This window comes from Macrotis lagotis, chromosome 1, assembly GCF_037893015.1.
Source record: "Macrotis lagotis isolate mMagLag1 chromosome 1, bilby.v1.9.chrom.fasta, whole genome shotgun sequence".
Lineage (NCBI taxonomy): Eukaryota > Metazoa > Chordata > Mammalia > Peramelemorphia > Peramelidae > Macrotis > Macrotis lagotis.
In genome coordinates this window covers 117,814,816-117,830,910 of record NC_133658.1, presented here as the reverse complement: position 1 = coordinate 117,830,910, position 16,095 = coordinate 117,814,816, and the positions used below count along the sequence as shown (strand labels likewise).

General features: G+C 37.9%; 2 protein-coding genes across 5 annotated transcripts in view; one reads left to right on the top strand and one right to left on the bottom strand.

The window, feature by feature from the left end:
- Window positions 1-448: 448 nt before the first annotated feature.
- PEX13 (peroxisomal biogenesis factor 13) lies at window positions 449-11,967 on the bottom strand. Its single transcript, XM_074206784.1, has 4 exons — window positions 11,787-11,967; window positions 9,898-10,592; window positions 7,401-7,526; window positions 449-3,144 (listed from the first exon to the last, which is right to left on the bottom strand). Exons 1-4 carry the CDS (start codon window positions 11,876-11,878, stop codon window positions 2,846-2,848), a joined length of 1,212 nt encoding a protein of 403 aa, XP_074062885.1. The 5' UTR covers window positions 11,879-11,967; the 3' UTR covers window positions 449-2,845.
- Window positions 11,968-12,235: 268 nt separating this feature from the next.
- The window catches only part of PUS10 (pseudouridine synthase 10), a 107,934-nt gene continuing 104,074 nt past the window's right edge, over window positions 12,236-16,095 (top strand). For 2 of the 4 annotated variants that reach the window (XM_074206756.1, XM_074206763.1), the window contains exons 1-2: window positions 12,651-13,218; window positions 15,341-15,477. In XM_074206756.1, the coding sequence (XP_074062857.1) occupies window positions 13,191-13,218; window positions 15,341-15,477 (165 nt within the window). In that variant the 5' untranslated portion in view covers window positions 12,651-13,190. Of the gene's footprint in view, window positions 12,426-12,650; window positions 13,219-15,340; window positions 15,478-16,095 lie in introns of those variants that run through there. The other 2 variants (XM_074206771.1, XM_074206747.1) reach the window with 2 other exon arrangements.

Sequence of the window (16,095 nt, the reverse complement as noted above, 5' to 3'; positions counted from 1 at the left end):
TGGACAAATAATTACATCATATTCTAATAAATATGCTTCCTGCTGCCAATATCATGGCTGTATCTCTAATCCAACAATTGTGTCATAAACACAAATTCTCATTTAATCTTCACAAAAACCTGTGTTTCTCCCTTTTTTTGCAACTGAAACAAATGATTAAGTAACTTGTCTAAGAATATATGAATTAGTTATGGCACTAGGTCCAGGTCTTCTGATTTAGGGGCCTAGCCTGTTTATACCAGTCGTACAACATGTAAGTTTAACTTTTATAATAACATAAAATTATTTTTATTTGGAGTTGTTTAAATCCAGAAATGGAACATGTGAATGGGTTAGAAATACTGATATTCATGACATGAAAAAATTAACTAAAAAAAAAACCTCCCCAAATTCCTCATATTAGCTTCTGAGTTGAAAAATAGAATATAAGGTCAATCTGCAGAAAATATCAGTGAAATTTAATTTATTTTTATTTATACAGTACATGTGATTTCACAATCATTTAAAAAATAAAATATGTTTAACTGTATTTTCTCTTTTTTTCATTAGGAAAACACAAGACAAAGTATAATTTTGTATAGTTATGACACAGTGATAGACTGAAACATTAAATGACTAACAAACTACAATATCCTTCCTTTGTTTTAAGTCAATAGGTCAAAGAATACAATCAGAAAAACTGAGAATGCTAAATGTCTGCTTACTGATAATGTAAGGATCACAGTATTTAACTTGAAAATGTTTTGGTTAATAGTTTCATTAAAATAGCTACTCCTTAATTAAATAATTGCTAAAGCAAAAAACTGAGGACCTGAACAGTGAATAAATTTAGCCCTACCTGAAAAATTATATTGTAAAGATCATGATAACAGAATGTTTGAAGACTTTCTTTGCTTATTCAAAATTTTTAATCCCCTTCCTGGTTTTCCAGTAAAATAGAAATTCCCAAACATACATATAGTCACCAGTCAGATATTTACATAGCAACCTACTATTCTAAAAACATCAAGGACATAAGAACTACCTCAATGAAAGATGAAGTTATATTTATCTACTTTATAACTTGTGCTCTGTTATTCTTTTTCTATTCTTAATAGCTACAATCCCTAGCCTATGATCTAAATACTTCAAATTTAATGAGGTCAACACCAAGTTTCAGGGTTTTTTACTTCCATTGTATTCCCATTCAATGTGGCTGTCCTAACATCAAATTAAACAACTAATCTGCTTTAGAAAGAATTTTGGTATGAGATTTAGAATTTCCATGAACTGGATCTCAGCAATTATATCTAAGAATGAACCATGAAAATCTGAAAAAGCCAATAATGATAAATAATATTTAAAGACTTGTTTATATATCTTGGCTGAATCTCTAAGTAACATATTTAGGAGGTTTATTTTCTCTCCACCCATTTATCTCACACAATTTTAAATTCTAAGATGTTCCATTTTCCTCTTCAGGTAGGAGTACTAATTTAAATGATGTCTATTTTTAAAACAATTTTCAGAGATGTCCTTTAGTAAATTACTTTTCATTTTGGCTACTCATGTTGTAGAGTCTGTTCTAAAATTACTCATTTAGTGAACATAAAGTTCAAGAGAAGAAATGTAAAAGCATACTAATTCATAATTTTAGTCAAATAATCCTGTTTTAGACATCATCTTAAAGTTCTTTTGCTATTTTGAGTTTAGTGTTAAAAAGTCAAATATGATCATGGTTTAGAACAATCTTCAGATTTTGCTAGAAGATATTTAGGAACCCTGAAATTCCATTGCATTTGAAATCATTATTTAAACAAAGAACTCAAATCAATTAAGTTACTTAACTGAATGGCAGCATAGTATTTTGTGATCTGCTCTGCTTTCTTACCTGTAAATACTAAATCTAAAGGAAACAACCTGTAACATTTCTAATAGCTTTGCAAGATTATCTCATATAAAATTTTAAAAAGGAATCATACTAGGATATAAACAGGGTTTTAATGAAGAAGTTAAACATCACTGCTAGAACCGCATAAATCATTTTACTCAATCTCAAAGTGCATATATGTTCAGGTTTTTTGGGGAAAAATATTTCTTTCTCTTTTCAAAAAAGTGGTCATATTTTTAAGAGCTCAAAAGTTTTAGATTCTTAAGCACCAAGAAATAGGCATTATAGAATCCAAATTTAAAAAAATTGAAATATCATAGGGAACATTTTGGTGCTGTAGTCTTTAAATCATTCTAGGAAGTAGTTTCATTCACAATGTTTCTAGTGAACTTTTCAAGATATTTAAAAAACTATAAATGTAAAGTTCTGAAAAAATAATCAAAAGCAAATAATGCAATTCTTAATGTTCCTAAGTTCTTACTTAAAGGATACATCTCTGGCTAACCTGCCCTTAAACCACTTTGGGTAGTTAAGGTCCTTAAAAAAATATCAATAAATCTTTTTTTTTTGGGGGGGGGGGGGGGTCTGGTTCTCATCTTTTTATATATTGTCTCCTATTTTCTGAGGACTTTCAGACAGTCTGGTTCCAAGTCTTAAAAAGTTAAGAGTTCTACATTCCAATAAACAATACAATCTACAGCTCATCAAAACAACTCAATACAATGGGGCATTTGATGAGAAATTGGCAGTCTTAATCCAGGACCAAGAAAACTTTCTACTCCAATAACTTGTAGAATGTAACCAGGTCATGTTCTGAACTAGCTTACTAAAGTACAACTTAAATATTTTCTAGCAGCAAAAACACTTATTGTAGCCAAAACAAATGTTTGCATTACATTGTGGGCTATTTCTTTTAAAGAAATATCAAAAATGTAGTTTTGAAAACAGTACAATTTTAAGTAAACACGAAGGGTATCAAAGCTCTTGTTTATCTCCACTTTTGCCAGTGGATTCGGATGTAACTGGAACCTTATTATTTTCAACAAAAACAGATTCAAAGGCAGCTTCCTGCTCCTCCAAAGTGTCAGATGCAGTGGTTCCACTAATTAGGGCCGAGTTGGTAAAAGCTCGTTGCTGCTCGGTAATCTTACTCAATTCCACTGTTTTCCTACCTCTTCTTCTACCAAGAATTTTGACGTAATTAGCTGGCACAAGTCCTGTTGTCTGACCATCAAGGCTAGCGAGAAGCCAGCCACGAACTTTGGGCTGTTGCTCTGATGGAAGGAAAAAAAAGTTTTGTAATTATAAAATTATAAAAAATTCTAAAATACTTTTATCATGACAGAATAGATATTAAAACACAGAAAGTAAAATATAAAACAAACTTAAAATATTAGGTAAAATTCAAATTTTTAAAAGTATTCTTAATCTCATCTTTTATTTGCATAAAATATTTCAATTACAATCCAAAAAAAGCCTGTCCAGAAATTTCTCTAAAACATACAAAAATAATATCTACTGGAATGCTTAAAACCTTTTCACATTTTAAACTCACAAAACCAAAGGTAAAGATTACTAAATTTCTTTTCAATTCTTTCACTTTCTTGTTAGTGATAAAAAAGAATATGTATTTACTAAAACAGAGCTTGGAAAATAATACATTAAGTTTAAATGGCTTAATTTCCCTTTGTTCTTTTTGGTAAGCTATTAAAAAAAAATCATTCCATCTCATCTATGATATGAGGAAACAAGTTTTAAAATATTGCTCTGAGATTTTCAAAGGATGAATATTGGGCTAAATCCCTAATGGGCAAATTTACAAAAGAAAGTTTTTAAATATTCATTTTTGAAAGTTTTTTTTTGTATTTTTAAAGCTCTAACATTAGTATACCTAGTTATATATAGTATGTTAAGACAATTGCTATATCTTCAGTTATTTTTCACTAATGTAACAGATATAGATCATCACAGGAGTTAAAAGATATTCTGGAAAGATTTATTCCAAGGGAACAAAGGAGAAAACTTAAGTGAACCATTCCCTGGAAACAGATTTAAAGTCTAAAATGTTCTTCAACACATTTAAGTATTTAGTCAGGTGTATCCAAACCTCAGCTTTCAGGTGGCATTTTAAGCCCATTCATATGCATTATATTAAATATGTATTTTATTATCATACTAAATTGGAATATGGGTTACAGTGTAGTCAGAAATAAATATTAAATTCTATGTGTGGCCTTGACAAGTTATTGTTGGGTGATGCGGCCCAGAAGAGCTATGATACATCTTTTTTCCTTGATAGAAGAATCAAACTAAAATATTAAAGTCACTGCTATATAAAGACCAGAGGAACTGTTTATCAATTGAGGGAGTGTCCTCAACAGGAAAGGTGAAAGGAATAAGTATTTATTATGTATCTGCTACATGCCAGCTCCTGTGTATTATTTTGTCGATCCTCACAACAACCTTGTAAAATCAATCCTATTATTATTTCCATTTTCCAGGTGAGGAAACAAAGACAAATAGAGATTGTGACTTCCCCAGGGTCACTCAAGTAGTTATGTTCAAATTTGTATTCAGGTCTTCCTGATCTTAGTGCTCTATCTGCCTATTGATGTTGAAAAATAAAATAAAAAATGTGATATTCATACCTGGTGTCATAAAGAAAAAATTAACTTTTACATACTATCTACTTTTTAAGTTAACAGTGTTTAAAGGACTAACTTAAGCATATACAGTAATATATTTATTTATCTAGCCTACCTCACTAAAAACAAAAATCTTTCAAACCATTTTCGATAGAAATGTTTCTAAAATGTATCATGTCCTTCTTTACATTCTTAAATAGTGTGGAATATAACACTTGACTTTTCTTAGGTGATTCCAGATAATTTCATTCAATTTTTGAAGGAAGGGTCCAAGATTTGTCACTAAATGAATTAGGGAATTTCTGGTTTGGAAACTCAATCCACCAAAGCAGTCACTGCCTCTGTAACTTTACTTAAGAATGCTGCCTGGGAAAAGAGAAAGGTCAACTGACTCACCTGTCATAGTAAGGCAGCTAGCCTATATAAAGGGCAGAATCAATCCTTTCTTGCCCAATCCATACTTTCATTCAAAATAGATTATCTTCATCAATATTGTGTTATGATATAGAGATCATCAGGGACTATCGTGGCCTATCAACACATTACTTTATAATATTAACTAGGTTTTTAGAGAATTTGAGGCTACTTAGAATTTTGGTCTTTTCCATACTGTTGGATTGCCAGTTCTCCTTCTGGTCAAGCAGAAAAGGTTGCACCTGTAAGGCAAGAGACCTGGGTTCCAACTTTAGAAATATCACCTAGTCTCTTGGGGCCTCAGTTTCTTCACTGTAAAATAAATTGGACTACAGAAGGGGAAAGGGAAAAATCAGTTGTTAAGTGTGCTAGGCAAGGTGCTAGGCACTTTACATATATGGAGTTAGGTGTTCTTCTTCATTGCTGTTATGGCAAACAGTTAAAGTGACTTGCCCAGAGCCACACAGCGAGCATCTGATTTGACCTCAGATTTTTCTAATTTCAGGCTCAGCCCTGGCAGGGAGGGGGGATGCCTCAGACTAGATGATCTGAGTGATTTTAGTTTAACTCTAATTTCAATATTCAGAGCCCAAGTGACAGCAAAACAAAGAGAAAAAAACTGTCTTGCAATGACTTTTCCCTTCAACACTGTCTACTTCCTACTTCCAACTCTCCCTAGACAAAAGCCCACTGATGTTGAAAGAGGTGTCATTTTCTAAGAGGAAAGAGAATGAATGGTGAACTTGGGACTAAGTATTTTATTAGCATTCATTTACTTTAGCGGGAGGACAAGACTCTGAATCACCTGGGTTTTTCTCTAGAGGATATGAGCTTAGGAAGGAAAGAGGCAGCAGTAAAGGGAAAGGTTGGAAAGGAGATCTCCTTCTCTCATGCCACTTCAAGCCTCATTCTAGACCATTGCAGGTATAAAGTGACAGTCAGGAAATGCCAGTGAAGTAAAGAAGGGCGGGGGAAAAAAGGGGCAAAGAAGAGTTTTTATGACTGCTCAGTTGTAGGGACCATTCTAGGGCAGGTCCTCTAAGTGGGTCAGATCCAAGTCAGAGACATTTCTCCACTGCTGTTTTGTTCTGTCATTTATTTAGTTTGTATATGTTAATACTGCCTTACCTTTAACATGTCTTACTTCATTTCATGTAGGTGGTAGCAATATTAAATAATTTTTAAAAATCACTGTATTTATATAGGATCTATTTTCATGAAGAGCTCAATAGATAAATTCTAAAGCAGTTGTTTTACTATGTATTTCACTGGGAGAAAATGACTACATAATCTAATAACATACACAAGCAAATCAATCAAAAACATCATGTGATATCTCCAACTAAAGGCATGTGCCTTGAAGGACTGGCTTCAAGATTTAGCAAGTCCTTAGCAGTTTAACTAGTTTAAATTTCTCAATCATTCACTCAACAAGTCAATGTGTTTGTTGCTATTGTTCAGGCATGTCTGACTCTTCATGACTCCATTTGAGGTTTTCTTGGCAAAGATAATGGAGTGGTTTGTCATTTCTTTATCCTCATTTTACAGAAGAGGACACTGAGATGAACAAGGTTAAGTGACTTGCCCAAGGTTGCATAGTTAATATTTGGGCCCAGATTTTATCTCTATCCACTGTACCACCTAACTGTTGTAAAAAAAAAATCAATGTATTTCACAGGTAAGTTAAGGTAAAAATTAGTTAAAACCATTAAAGGACCAGTATTTTCATTAAGAAAACTACAGATATATTTTTAAATAATTACAAAAATTATGATTTCAATATTGCTATCCAAATTGTGTCTTCACAAAAAAATCCTTTGTTCCGAGCAGAATAAGGATGAAAATAAATTTTTCAGAAATATTTAAAACAGCAATAAAAAAAGTTCAGCATACAAATTCTAATTAGTTTGTTAAGTCACAGGAAATTGGTTTCAAAGAATATATTCAAAATATGAGTAAATGACTTGCTGAAATTAGACATTGCTCTTGGTTATTATTATTATTAGCACACAAATTTTTCATATAAATTTAACTGAGAGGAGTGGTAGCAATCCTACATTCCCAGAACAGAGACTTGGATAAAAGCAGATAAATCCTGGTAATTTATTTGATTATACAAGCATTACAAAGGGGTGGTCTATTTCCAGTTCGGAATTCACATAATTTGAGTTCTTCTAAAAGTAGCACACTATTTATTTGTTTTTAAGAAAGATTTTATTTGTGTTGAGTTAAAGCAGCACATTTTAAACGCAAAATGTTTTCTTTTTTTTTTTGCTATTATGATTGGACAAAAATCTGATGTTGAATTTCTCTCCTGAAGGCTTTGAGACTTTAAATTATATATGAGAAACGACTATAATTAACGCATGCTTAGCATGGTGTCCTCAAGTCTCAGTGCAATTATGAGTACTTTGTTCACAAACAAAAAAATTTCAGACAAAAATACCACTTGAAATATTGATGTATTTTACCTTTGGGTGCCAAGTTTAGCAAATCACCAGCCCGGAAAGAAATTTCTTCTTCAGAAACAGCAGCAAAATCATATTCTGCTCTAGCTACAACATGGTCATCCTCGCCACTTGCCCAACTGGTGGTAGCTATATTATAAATCATAAATTAGATTGTTAATGAATAATAAAACATAGCAGGAAAAATCACACGTTCCACTAGATGCAGCTTTAAAACGTTATCTTATTCTCTAGGAAAACCAGAAAAATGTATTCTGCACCATTAAAATTGAATTCCTCTGAGTCTTCTTCAAACTCTTCCCACTCATTCACCTTTTTAGTTTTTGACATTTTTTTTTTTTAGGTTTTTGCAAAGCAAATGGGTTTAAGTGGCTTGCCCAAAGCCACACAGCTAGGAAATTATTAAGTGTAGGAGACCGGATTTGAACCCAGGTACTCCTGACTCCTATCCACTGGGCCACCTAGGTTCCCCTAGTTTTTGACGTATTACTGTGACTCCTGGGTTCACTGAAAATTGAGACCAAATAAAGTAAACTCTCAAATTTTCCTTCTCTTTACCCATGTCTTTCTACCCATCTCCCTTTCAATCTTCAAAAGAAATAATTTCTTAACCCTTTTACTAATAAGTAGTTCTGATCCAATCTATCCCAAACCCTTTGACATGTACATCTTCAATTTTTCTTCAGGCTCCTTCCTTTTCCTACAAATATATCATTCTCCTTGCTCTTCTCCCTTAGCAAGTTTATTCACCCCCCGAGACTGAACTATGAACCTTAAGTAAATGACCCCAAAACTGACATGTTCAACCCTGGTCTCACATTTCTGCTTAATGCATATCTCAGGACTTCAAACTGAATCCTACAACCAGAGCTATTACCCACCTCCCTCCTCAACTTAGTTCCTCCAGTCTTTTCTACTTCTAAAAATGCCACCATTATTTCAGTACTGGACCTTAAAAACTTAGAAGTTTTTACTTTTTTCCTCTTCCTCATCCCACTCATCTAAATAAGTCAGTAAAACCTACTGATTCTCACTGTTGTGATTCAACTACTAAATCGTGGACTATGTGCTACAAAGCATTATGAAATATCTCTTCTATCAGACCCTCCTTTCTATTCCATTGGATCACACTGGATTAATACCTTTGACCTGGACTCTTGTACTAATCTTCTAACTGGTACTCCTCTACTCTTTATCCCACAATTCATATAGTTCACTCTTGCCAGATTAGTTTACCTAAACCACAGTTTATATTATATGCTTGTGTTCAAAAATCTTCAGTGACTTCCCATTGTATGTGGAATATAAAATCCTTAGCTTGAGGAGAAAGTGTGGTGCATTTAAGTGGACTAGAGGACAAGGACCCAAGTTTTTGTGCCCATGGAAAAGTGACTTGTTACTCAGAAATCATTTGGCTTATCTAAATAAACACAGCATCTGTAGTAATTACTTTTCAGGAATATTGTGAAGATCATTGAGAAGTATTTTGTAAACCTTAAAGCATGTTAATATATTGGCAAGAATTTAAATCCCTTTACAATCAAGTCCCAATTCAGCTTCATTGCCATCATTTCCCTAAATACACCACTCATGTTTTGTGTGCAAACTAACATTTGAAACATTTTATGTGGTTGACTGTTTTAATGTGATGTAGGGAGTCCTGGGGTAAGGCAATTCCTTTTACATACACAGACTGATAACTTTTCTTCAAATTATAGTTTTTGAGACCAAAAGTAGACCTGGATCCTGGTACTTCCTCATCTTACCTTCAGAACCTAGCTCAAACATTACCTTCACTACACATATGGCAAGTCATCATATTCTGCCTTATAGTGTGCTGCCTTGTGCAGACTTCTCATCTCAATCATTAAATTATATGGCAGTTGAGAGGCAAGGATTGTGTTATTTGTTTTTTTAAACTGTGGATATCATCAAGCAAAGTGTCCTTGTATAATGTAGGTTTGTATTATTTACTTTTAATCAGTGGCTAAATTAACAAGTCTGGATTTTGTTCATTATTCTATTTCCAGTCAAAATAGCCTTTACTCGAAATTTATATATAGAGCAATGGAAAAGATTTAAAAAAATTTCTACAATCTGATGAGATGCCCCATTCTTTAAAAACTTGAAGTGACTATATTATAATGTTATCGTTTGGCCTTCATCCTCGAAGATCACGATATCAGGAAGATGATGCCATGACAAGCACATGTATTGGATTTGAGTGGGGGGGGGGGGGGGGCTGTGCTAAGTCACTTTCTTTTCCAGAGCATCTGGATCTAATGGCCCCAGATACAAATCTAGAAGACTGGAGATGGCCTTGGATGCAAGGTAATCAGGGTTATTTATGTTATGTGTAGAGGAAGTAATGTTTGAGCTAGTCCCAGAAAAACGAACCAGATTTCTGAAGGTAAGATGAGGAAGTACCAGGGTCCAGGGCTATTTATGTTGTTCCTTTATAAAAGAAACGATTATTTATAATCTTACAAATTGTCCTTACCTGTTACTTTCTCACTGTGGGTGGATAGCAGTTTCCAGATGAGGTAAGGACCCCCAAGGATAACAGCAAAGAACAAGAATATTGGCCAAGATTTTGCTGAGTTAGCTGCTCTGTCTTCTGGGCCAAGACAAGCCACAGTACCTTCACTTTCTGCCCATAAATCTTCATTCTCAGAGCCTCTTCTTAAACCCATCATCTGCTGTAACCGTCTGTAGAGATACCGTATAGTCCTAACTAATGCAAAGGCCGAAAACACTTTTGTGAAATGTATTTTCAATCGGGAAAAATGATTGGCTACATCCAAGACAGCTCTAAAACTGTTATAGACAGCTGAAAAGGTAGCATCCATCATCATACTGACAGAAGCAAATGCATGCACAATACTTTCAATGGACTGAAATGCACCTCTGCTGCTTTCTTCAGCTTGTTGGACAAATCTGCTGGGAGGAAGGTCATCCATACGGAACCGATTATACCCTAAGCCGCCATATCCATAATTGTAAGGATTGTAGCTTCCATAAAAGGAATTTCCATATGCTCCATAACCAGAAGAAAAGGAAGTATAAGCAGGTCTGAAAGTGTTCAGAGTGCTATTTCCTGACTGCTGTGAGGGTCTCGGAAGGATCGGTGGGGGCACTCTTGTGAGAGTTGGTTGCCCAGGTCTCGTCAGTAAAGTAGGACCCAAATCAGCAGATCTAAACAAAGAAAATTTCAGAGATTCAGGATTCATATTCATATTACAGAGAGATAATCACTTAGGTACTTAAATTCAATTCAGTAATTATTCATTGTTAATAATATGTACTTTAGTTGAGACACATATAAGGACCACATAATTAATTACTGTACTTTTAATAAACTATTTCAAATTGTGTAGGTGCCTTCTCCATACCTTCATCCTCTCTGAATTGTTATGTTATGTGCCTGTTAGACTTCCAGGAGACCCTCCCCACCAAAGATAGGTAGTTTTGCGACAAGAGTTACTGTAAATTATTGGGTTGCATGTTTAGGAAGCTTGGAAAAATCAAATGAGATAAATTTATTCACTGAAACAGTTTATTTCATGATTATGTATAGATTCTATGTTAGGCAGAAAAAAAAAAGATGAAAGAGTAAGTGAAAGGATAAAGTCTATCTGACCTCAATTCTTCCACTCCTCCTCCAGTCCCTGAAAGTCCCTTTTATTTAGTTTCAGAACTGCAGGACAAAGTGCTCCCACAAAACAATCTACAAAGTAACAAAACTGTAGGCACTGAACTGAAAACCTACAAACCAACACGCTGAAAACATGCTCAACTCAGATGTGCCTTCTATAACTAGAAACAAGTACTGTGAAGTCCTATGCATGATAAAACTAAATATTTCCTACTTACATCCTACCTACTATCATTAACCAAAATATGTCAATCTCCTTTATCCTAACCATCCCAAATCGCAGCTCTATTTTGTGTCTGCCTGAGCCCCGAACATCGAGAATAGCCTTCAGGAAGCAAGGGGGGCGCCGGCAGAGAATGTGTGGAAATGCCTCTTCCACATCCCGCCCCAGCAGTCCCCGAATTTGGCAGGACGAGGGCAGAACCAGGGCGCGCTCGGGTGAGGCGCCCCCGGCCCCCCGCCCCCCTAAAGCGCTCCGGGCGCTCTTTTGCACGTCTTCGCTTCTCAGCCGGCCGCCGCGGCCGGGCTCGGGGCTCCGCGCCCGCCCCCGGCCCCCTCGCGCTCCCCGGCCCCCGCCGCCCGCCCGGGGCTTCTCTTCGCTCCCCCCGCGCGGGCCCGGGGCGCTTCCGGGAGCGCCAGGCCGCGGCGCGGAGGGGTGGGGGAGGGGCCCGCTCGGGGCTCCCAACGGCCGCCCCTCCCCCCCCGCAGGGCGAGCCCCGGGCCTCGGCGCTTACTGGAAGGAGGGGCCGGGCCCCGGGCCTGTGCCGGCCCCCGGGATCCTCCGGGCCTCCCAGGGCTTCGGCGGCGGCGGCGGCTGAGACGCCATGTCCTGCGGCTCCGCTCCGCTCCGCTCCGCTCGGGCGGGCCGGCCGGGTCACCGCGGCGTCCCGCGCCCGCAGGCCCGACGAGGAGAGCGACGAGCCATCCACCCCGCCCCCGGGCCGAGGGCTCGGCTTTCCGGGGCGGCGCCGCGCAGGGACGCGCAGCCCGGCCCGGGGGCGGGGCTTATCGCCGCGGCTGCGGACGGCCGTGGGGGCGGGGAGCCCCGGGAGGCGGCGCAGCCGCCGGAAGTGCCCGGGACCGGCGCCGCCGGAAGCGGCCGCGCTGCGCTGGGCTACGACCCCCGAGACTGGCCTCGGTGCGCCGGGGGGGGGCGGGGCGGGGCGGGGCGGGCCGAGGTGGCCTCGTTCCTGGGCGGAGCCTCGCCGCGGCGGAGCGCCTTTCGTCAGCGCCGCACTGCGCGTGCTCCCGGCTCGCCCCCTCCCTGGAAGGCCCGAAGGGGTTAATCCGGCTGCAGCTGCCCGCGGAGGGACACGGGCCGGGGCCACCGGAGCGGCGGAGCGAGGGCGCGGCCGACGGGGGCGGCGCTGCAGGTAGCGATTGTCCCCCGCATCTCACGGGCCTTTTTCACCTTCTCTTCCCCTCCTGCCCCCCCCACGCACTCCTTTCTTTTAAACTGGTTAATTTTGCTATAATACGCAAGGGGCGCGCCCCGGAGCCCACGCCCCTCCCCCTGCGCGGGGTGGGGGCGGCCCAGCCGAAGCCCCCGGAGGAGGAAGGCAGCCCCACGTGCAGCCACAACTTCCACAACTTTGCTGGCTTCAAAGTGCCCCTCCTAGCCTTATCCCCAAGGAAGAGCAGCAGCAAGGAAAGGGACTCGAAGTGTATTTTATTTTTGTACAAATGTTGTTTTTTATACATTACTAAAATACTCTTGTTTAAGAGTAAACATAATAGCTCTTCCCCCACAAAAAATATAGACCTTCATGAGCAATAAAGGAAAGAGGAAAAAATTAAAATTAAAAATAATATTAATAAGGACTATTATTTTTTAAAGGAAAAGACAGAAATGGTGACGGGCCCCAGTGTCTCCAAGTATTCGGTTCAGCAGACTGATCCCCGACCGGATTTCGGAGTCAGATCTGCGCCCTTTTTTGTTAGCCATGAAACTAATCTGTAGAGTTGCTGGGGAGCCACTTGCTTAGCTAGATCGAGGGATCAAGGACTAAAGTTTTCTGCCTGAACCTTGGCAATGGAGGCCACGCTTGGTTCTCTGAGACTAGAATACGGCAGCATCACACATGCTCTAGCCGTTTTTTTTTTAATCAAGTTGGAAAAAATTTTAATAAGAAAACAGAATGTCAACTGAGAACCAACCTTGCCAAGGTAAAGAACTGCATCATTCCCCACCACGCACCCTGTAGTAGCCTCACATGTGCTTTTGTACTCGCCTCTCTCTAGGCCTGAGTGTTTATTCTCTCTTTTAACCTCCAACTCGAAGAATCTCTTGACTTAAAAGACTCAAGCTCAAGAACCTTGACTTTTAGGAAAACCTTTCTTGTTCCCCTCCCCTCATTACCTATCCCCCCCCCCCCCCCACTGCTGGGCTATTCGCTCTAGAGTTACCTAACATGTATCTGTATTTATTTTTTATGTTTGGATTCAAATGTATGGTTTGTCTCAAGATTCTTGAAAGAGGCTGTTTTTTAATTTATTTTTGGTATCTACAATTCTTGTCTCATTGTAAACATTTATTACGTGCTTAATTGGTTGATTGGATCAGATTGGGAGAGATTTGAGGCAGGGAAGTTAACATACTATTGGTCCTGACAAGACCAATCCATGTCAATGATACAGTACATTTCTTTTTAATCCATAAAACAAAACACATTGAAATTGTTTCTTGTTCTGGTTCCCTATGTGCCCTCACCCCTTAGTTTGTATAATAAGATTATAAGTATCTGTTAAAATAACAGTATAAACAATTCTTGCTTTATATAAATTTACCATTAAAAAATTCAACTTTTACATAAAGAATTCTGAAAGAAATCTGCATTCTTAAAAAAAACCACCTGTGTTAACTTTGCTGTACAGTATAATGTTCTCTCTTCCCAGCTCCAGCCCCTCTTCTTGGTGTTTCCCACTCTTATCCTCTCTAATCTAAAAAAAAAAAAATAATCCTTACAAAACAAACAAAAACACTCTCCAAGTGAAAGCAGAAGGATCTCCCAGAGACTTCTGTCTTCAGATGAGTTCTTTCTTGGCTTTAAATTTCTGGAGAGAGGAGAAACCTTTACCTATTTTCTTCACCAAGTCCTATCCCAGTACATGTGGAATACTGTTCCCCCTAAGTTCTTGTCCTCTCCTGTGTCAGTGTCAGATCCACACATGGCTGCCCTCTCCATTTGAAGCCAGTCTGGCCCAGCCCCTGAGTAATCTTCCTATTCTTCTTCCAACTTTGTTCCCCAGCCTCACATGGGTCCCATTTCAGTGAGTAAATTTACAATTTGTAAAAAATCACTTTACAAAGTCAGTCCACTTAAAATAAGAACTGTATGTAGTAGGAAGTAAGATCTAGAATAATACTGTAGTGGATGGCAAAAAAGTATGTTATTGTCTAGGGTGAGCCAGTTCTCAGTGAATGCCAGAGATGGAAGGGAGCTTGAAAGAAATGATCTAAAATAAAAGGAAATTCCGGAAGTTACCAGACAAAGGAGTGGACAGATCTGCAGTGGAACATGATAGAGATAGGGTGAGGGTAGGATGCTAAGAGGGGCTTGGAATTTGTCCTGTTGTAGGTGTGACTATGATGGATAAACTAATCCTTAGGAAAAGAGCCCAGGGAGAGCATCAGAGAAGTGAGGGGTACTGCTACTTAAGGCAATTAGAAGACTGAGGGATAAATTTGTGTTACAGAACCTGCCTTTAAGCAAATATAGTCATATTATGAGCTTTAAAAGGATAGGGTGAAGTCAGCAAGTGGTAATGAACAAGGGCAATTGGAGAAGACTTTCCAGTCCTTGGGAACAATCTGAATGAAGATACTGATGTGAGAAACATTAAGGGTATTTTACCTCAAATTATTTAATGCTTAATAATTAAAGGAGGGAAGAATGTTATAGGAAAAACAGGAAAGTAACATGGCTAATTAGAAAGTTTGTTGGTTTTGGAATTAAAAGAACTGGGTTTAAATCTCCATTTACTTACTATGTATTCAAATACATGATTGGCTGTAGAATCAATATCTTTTAATCTCTCAGAGCTTCAGCTTTTCCATCTGTTAAATACTATTTCTACTAGGGATATTATTTCTATAATATTTACTATTTATATCATTTCTACTTTTTATTTATAATAAGGTAATTGGGGAGGGAAGTACGCTTAAAATACTTGCAAAGTTTTTAAGCATTATGTAAATACAAGTGGTTAAAAGTGTTTCTGGTAACATTCTGGTGAAAATGAAATTGTTTATTATCCTTATGCTTTTTTTGTTTATTTTTAAAATTAGGTTTACTCAGTATGTTCCCATTGGCTGGAAAAGACAAGTCTATTGCCCGGTTACTGTTTGGTACTGGCACTTGTCCACGATGTATCTTCAGATTCTGTTGTGTGGATTTTCATGCTCCTTACAAACTTCCATACAAGGTCTTTTCATATTTTTTAAATTTAAAAATAGTCTTTGTATATACATATCTGTATGTCTGACTTTATGTTTTTACTTAATCCTTTAGTAACTGTTAGATTTCTACATTAACAAAATGCACACAAAAAGGTTCCTGAAGGTGGGAAGAACATATTCTCATAAAATAAAAAGTGCTAAGAATAATCCTGAGGTGCATTTGTTTTGGGATAGCCATTCTTCAGAAATCATTCAAAAGCATCTGTAAAAGACATCTTATTAACATTTTTTTTTCTTCTGCAGCACTTTTAAGATATGGAATATACTTTACTGTTAACTCATTTGATCCTCAAAATAATCCTACAAAGGAAGGGCAGTTATTATCCCCATTTCAGATGAAAAAAATCTGAAACACAGAAAAAGGTTAAGTGAATTGTTTAATGTCACATAGCTAATATCTAAGAAACTCATGCCTTCCTGATTTTTTTTTAGTTTTTTTTTTTTTTTTGCAAGGCAAATGGGGTTAAGTGGCTTGCCCAAGGACACACAGCTAGGTAATTATTAAGTGTCTGAGACTGGATTTGAACCCAAGTACTCCTGACTCCCAAGGCCCGTGCTTTATCCACTACGCCACCTAGCTACCC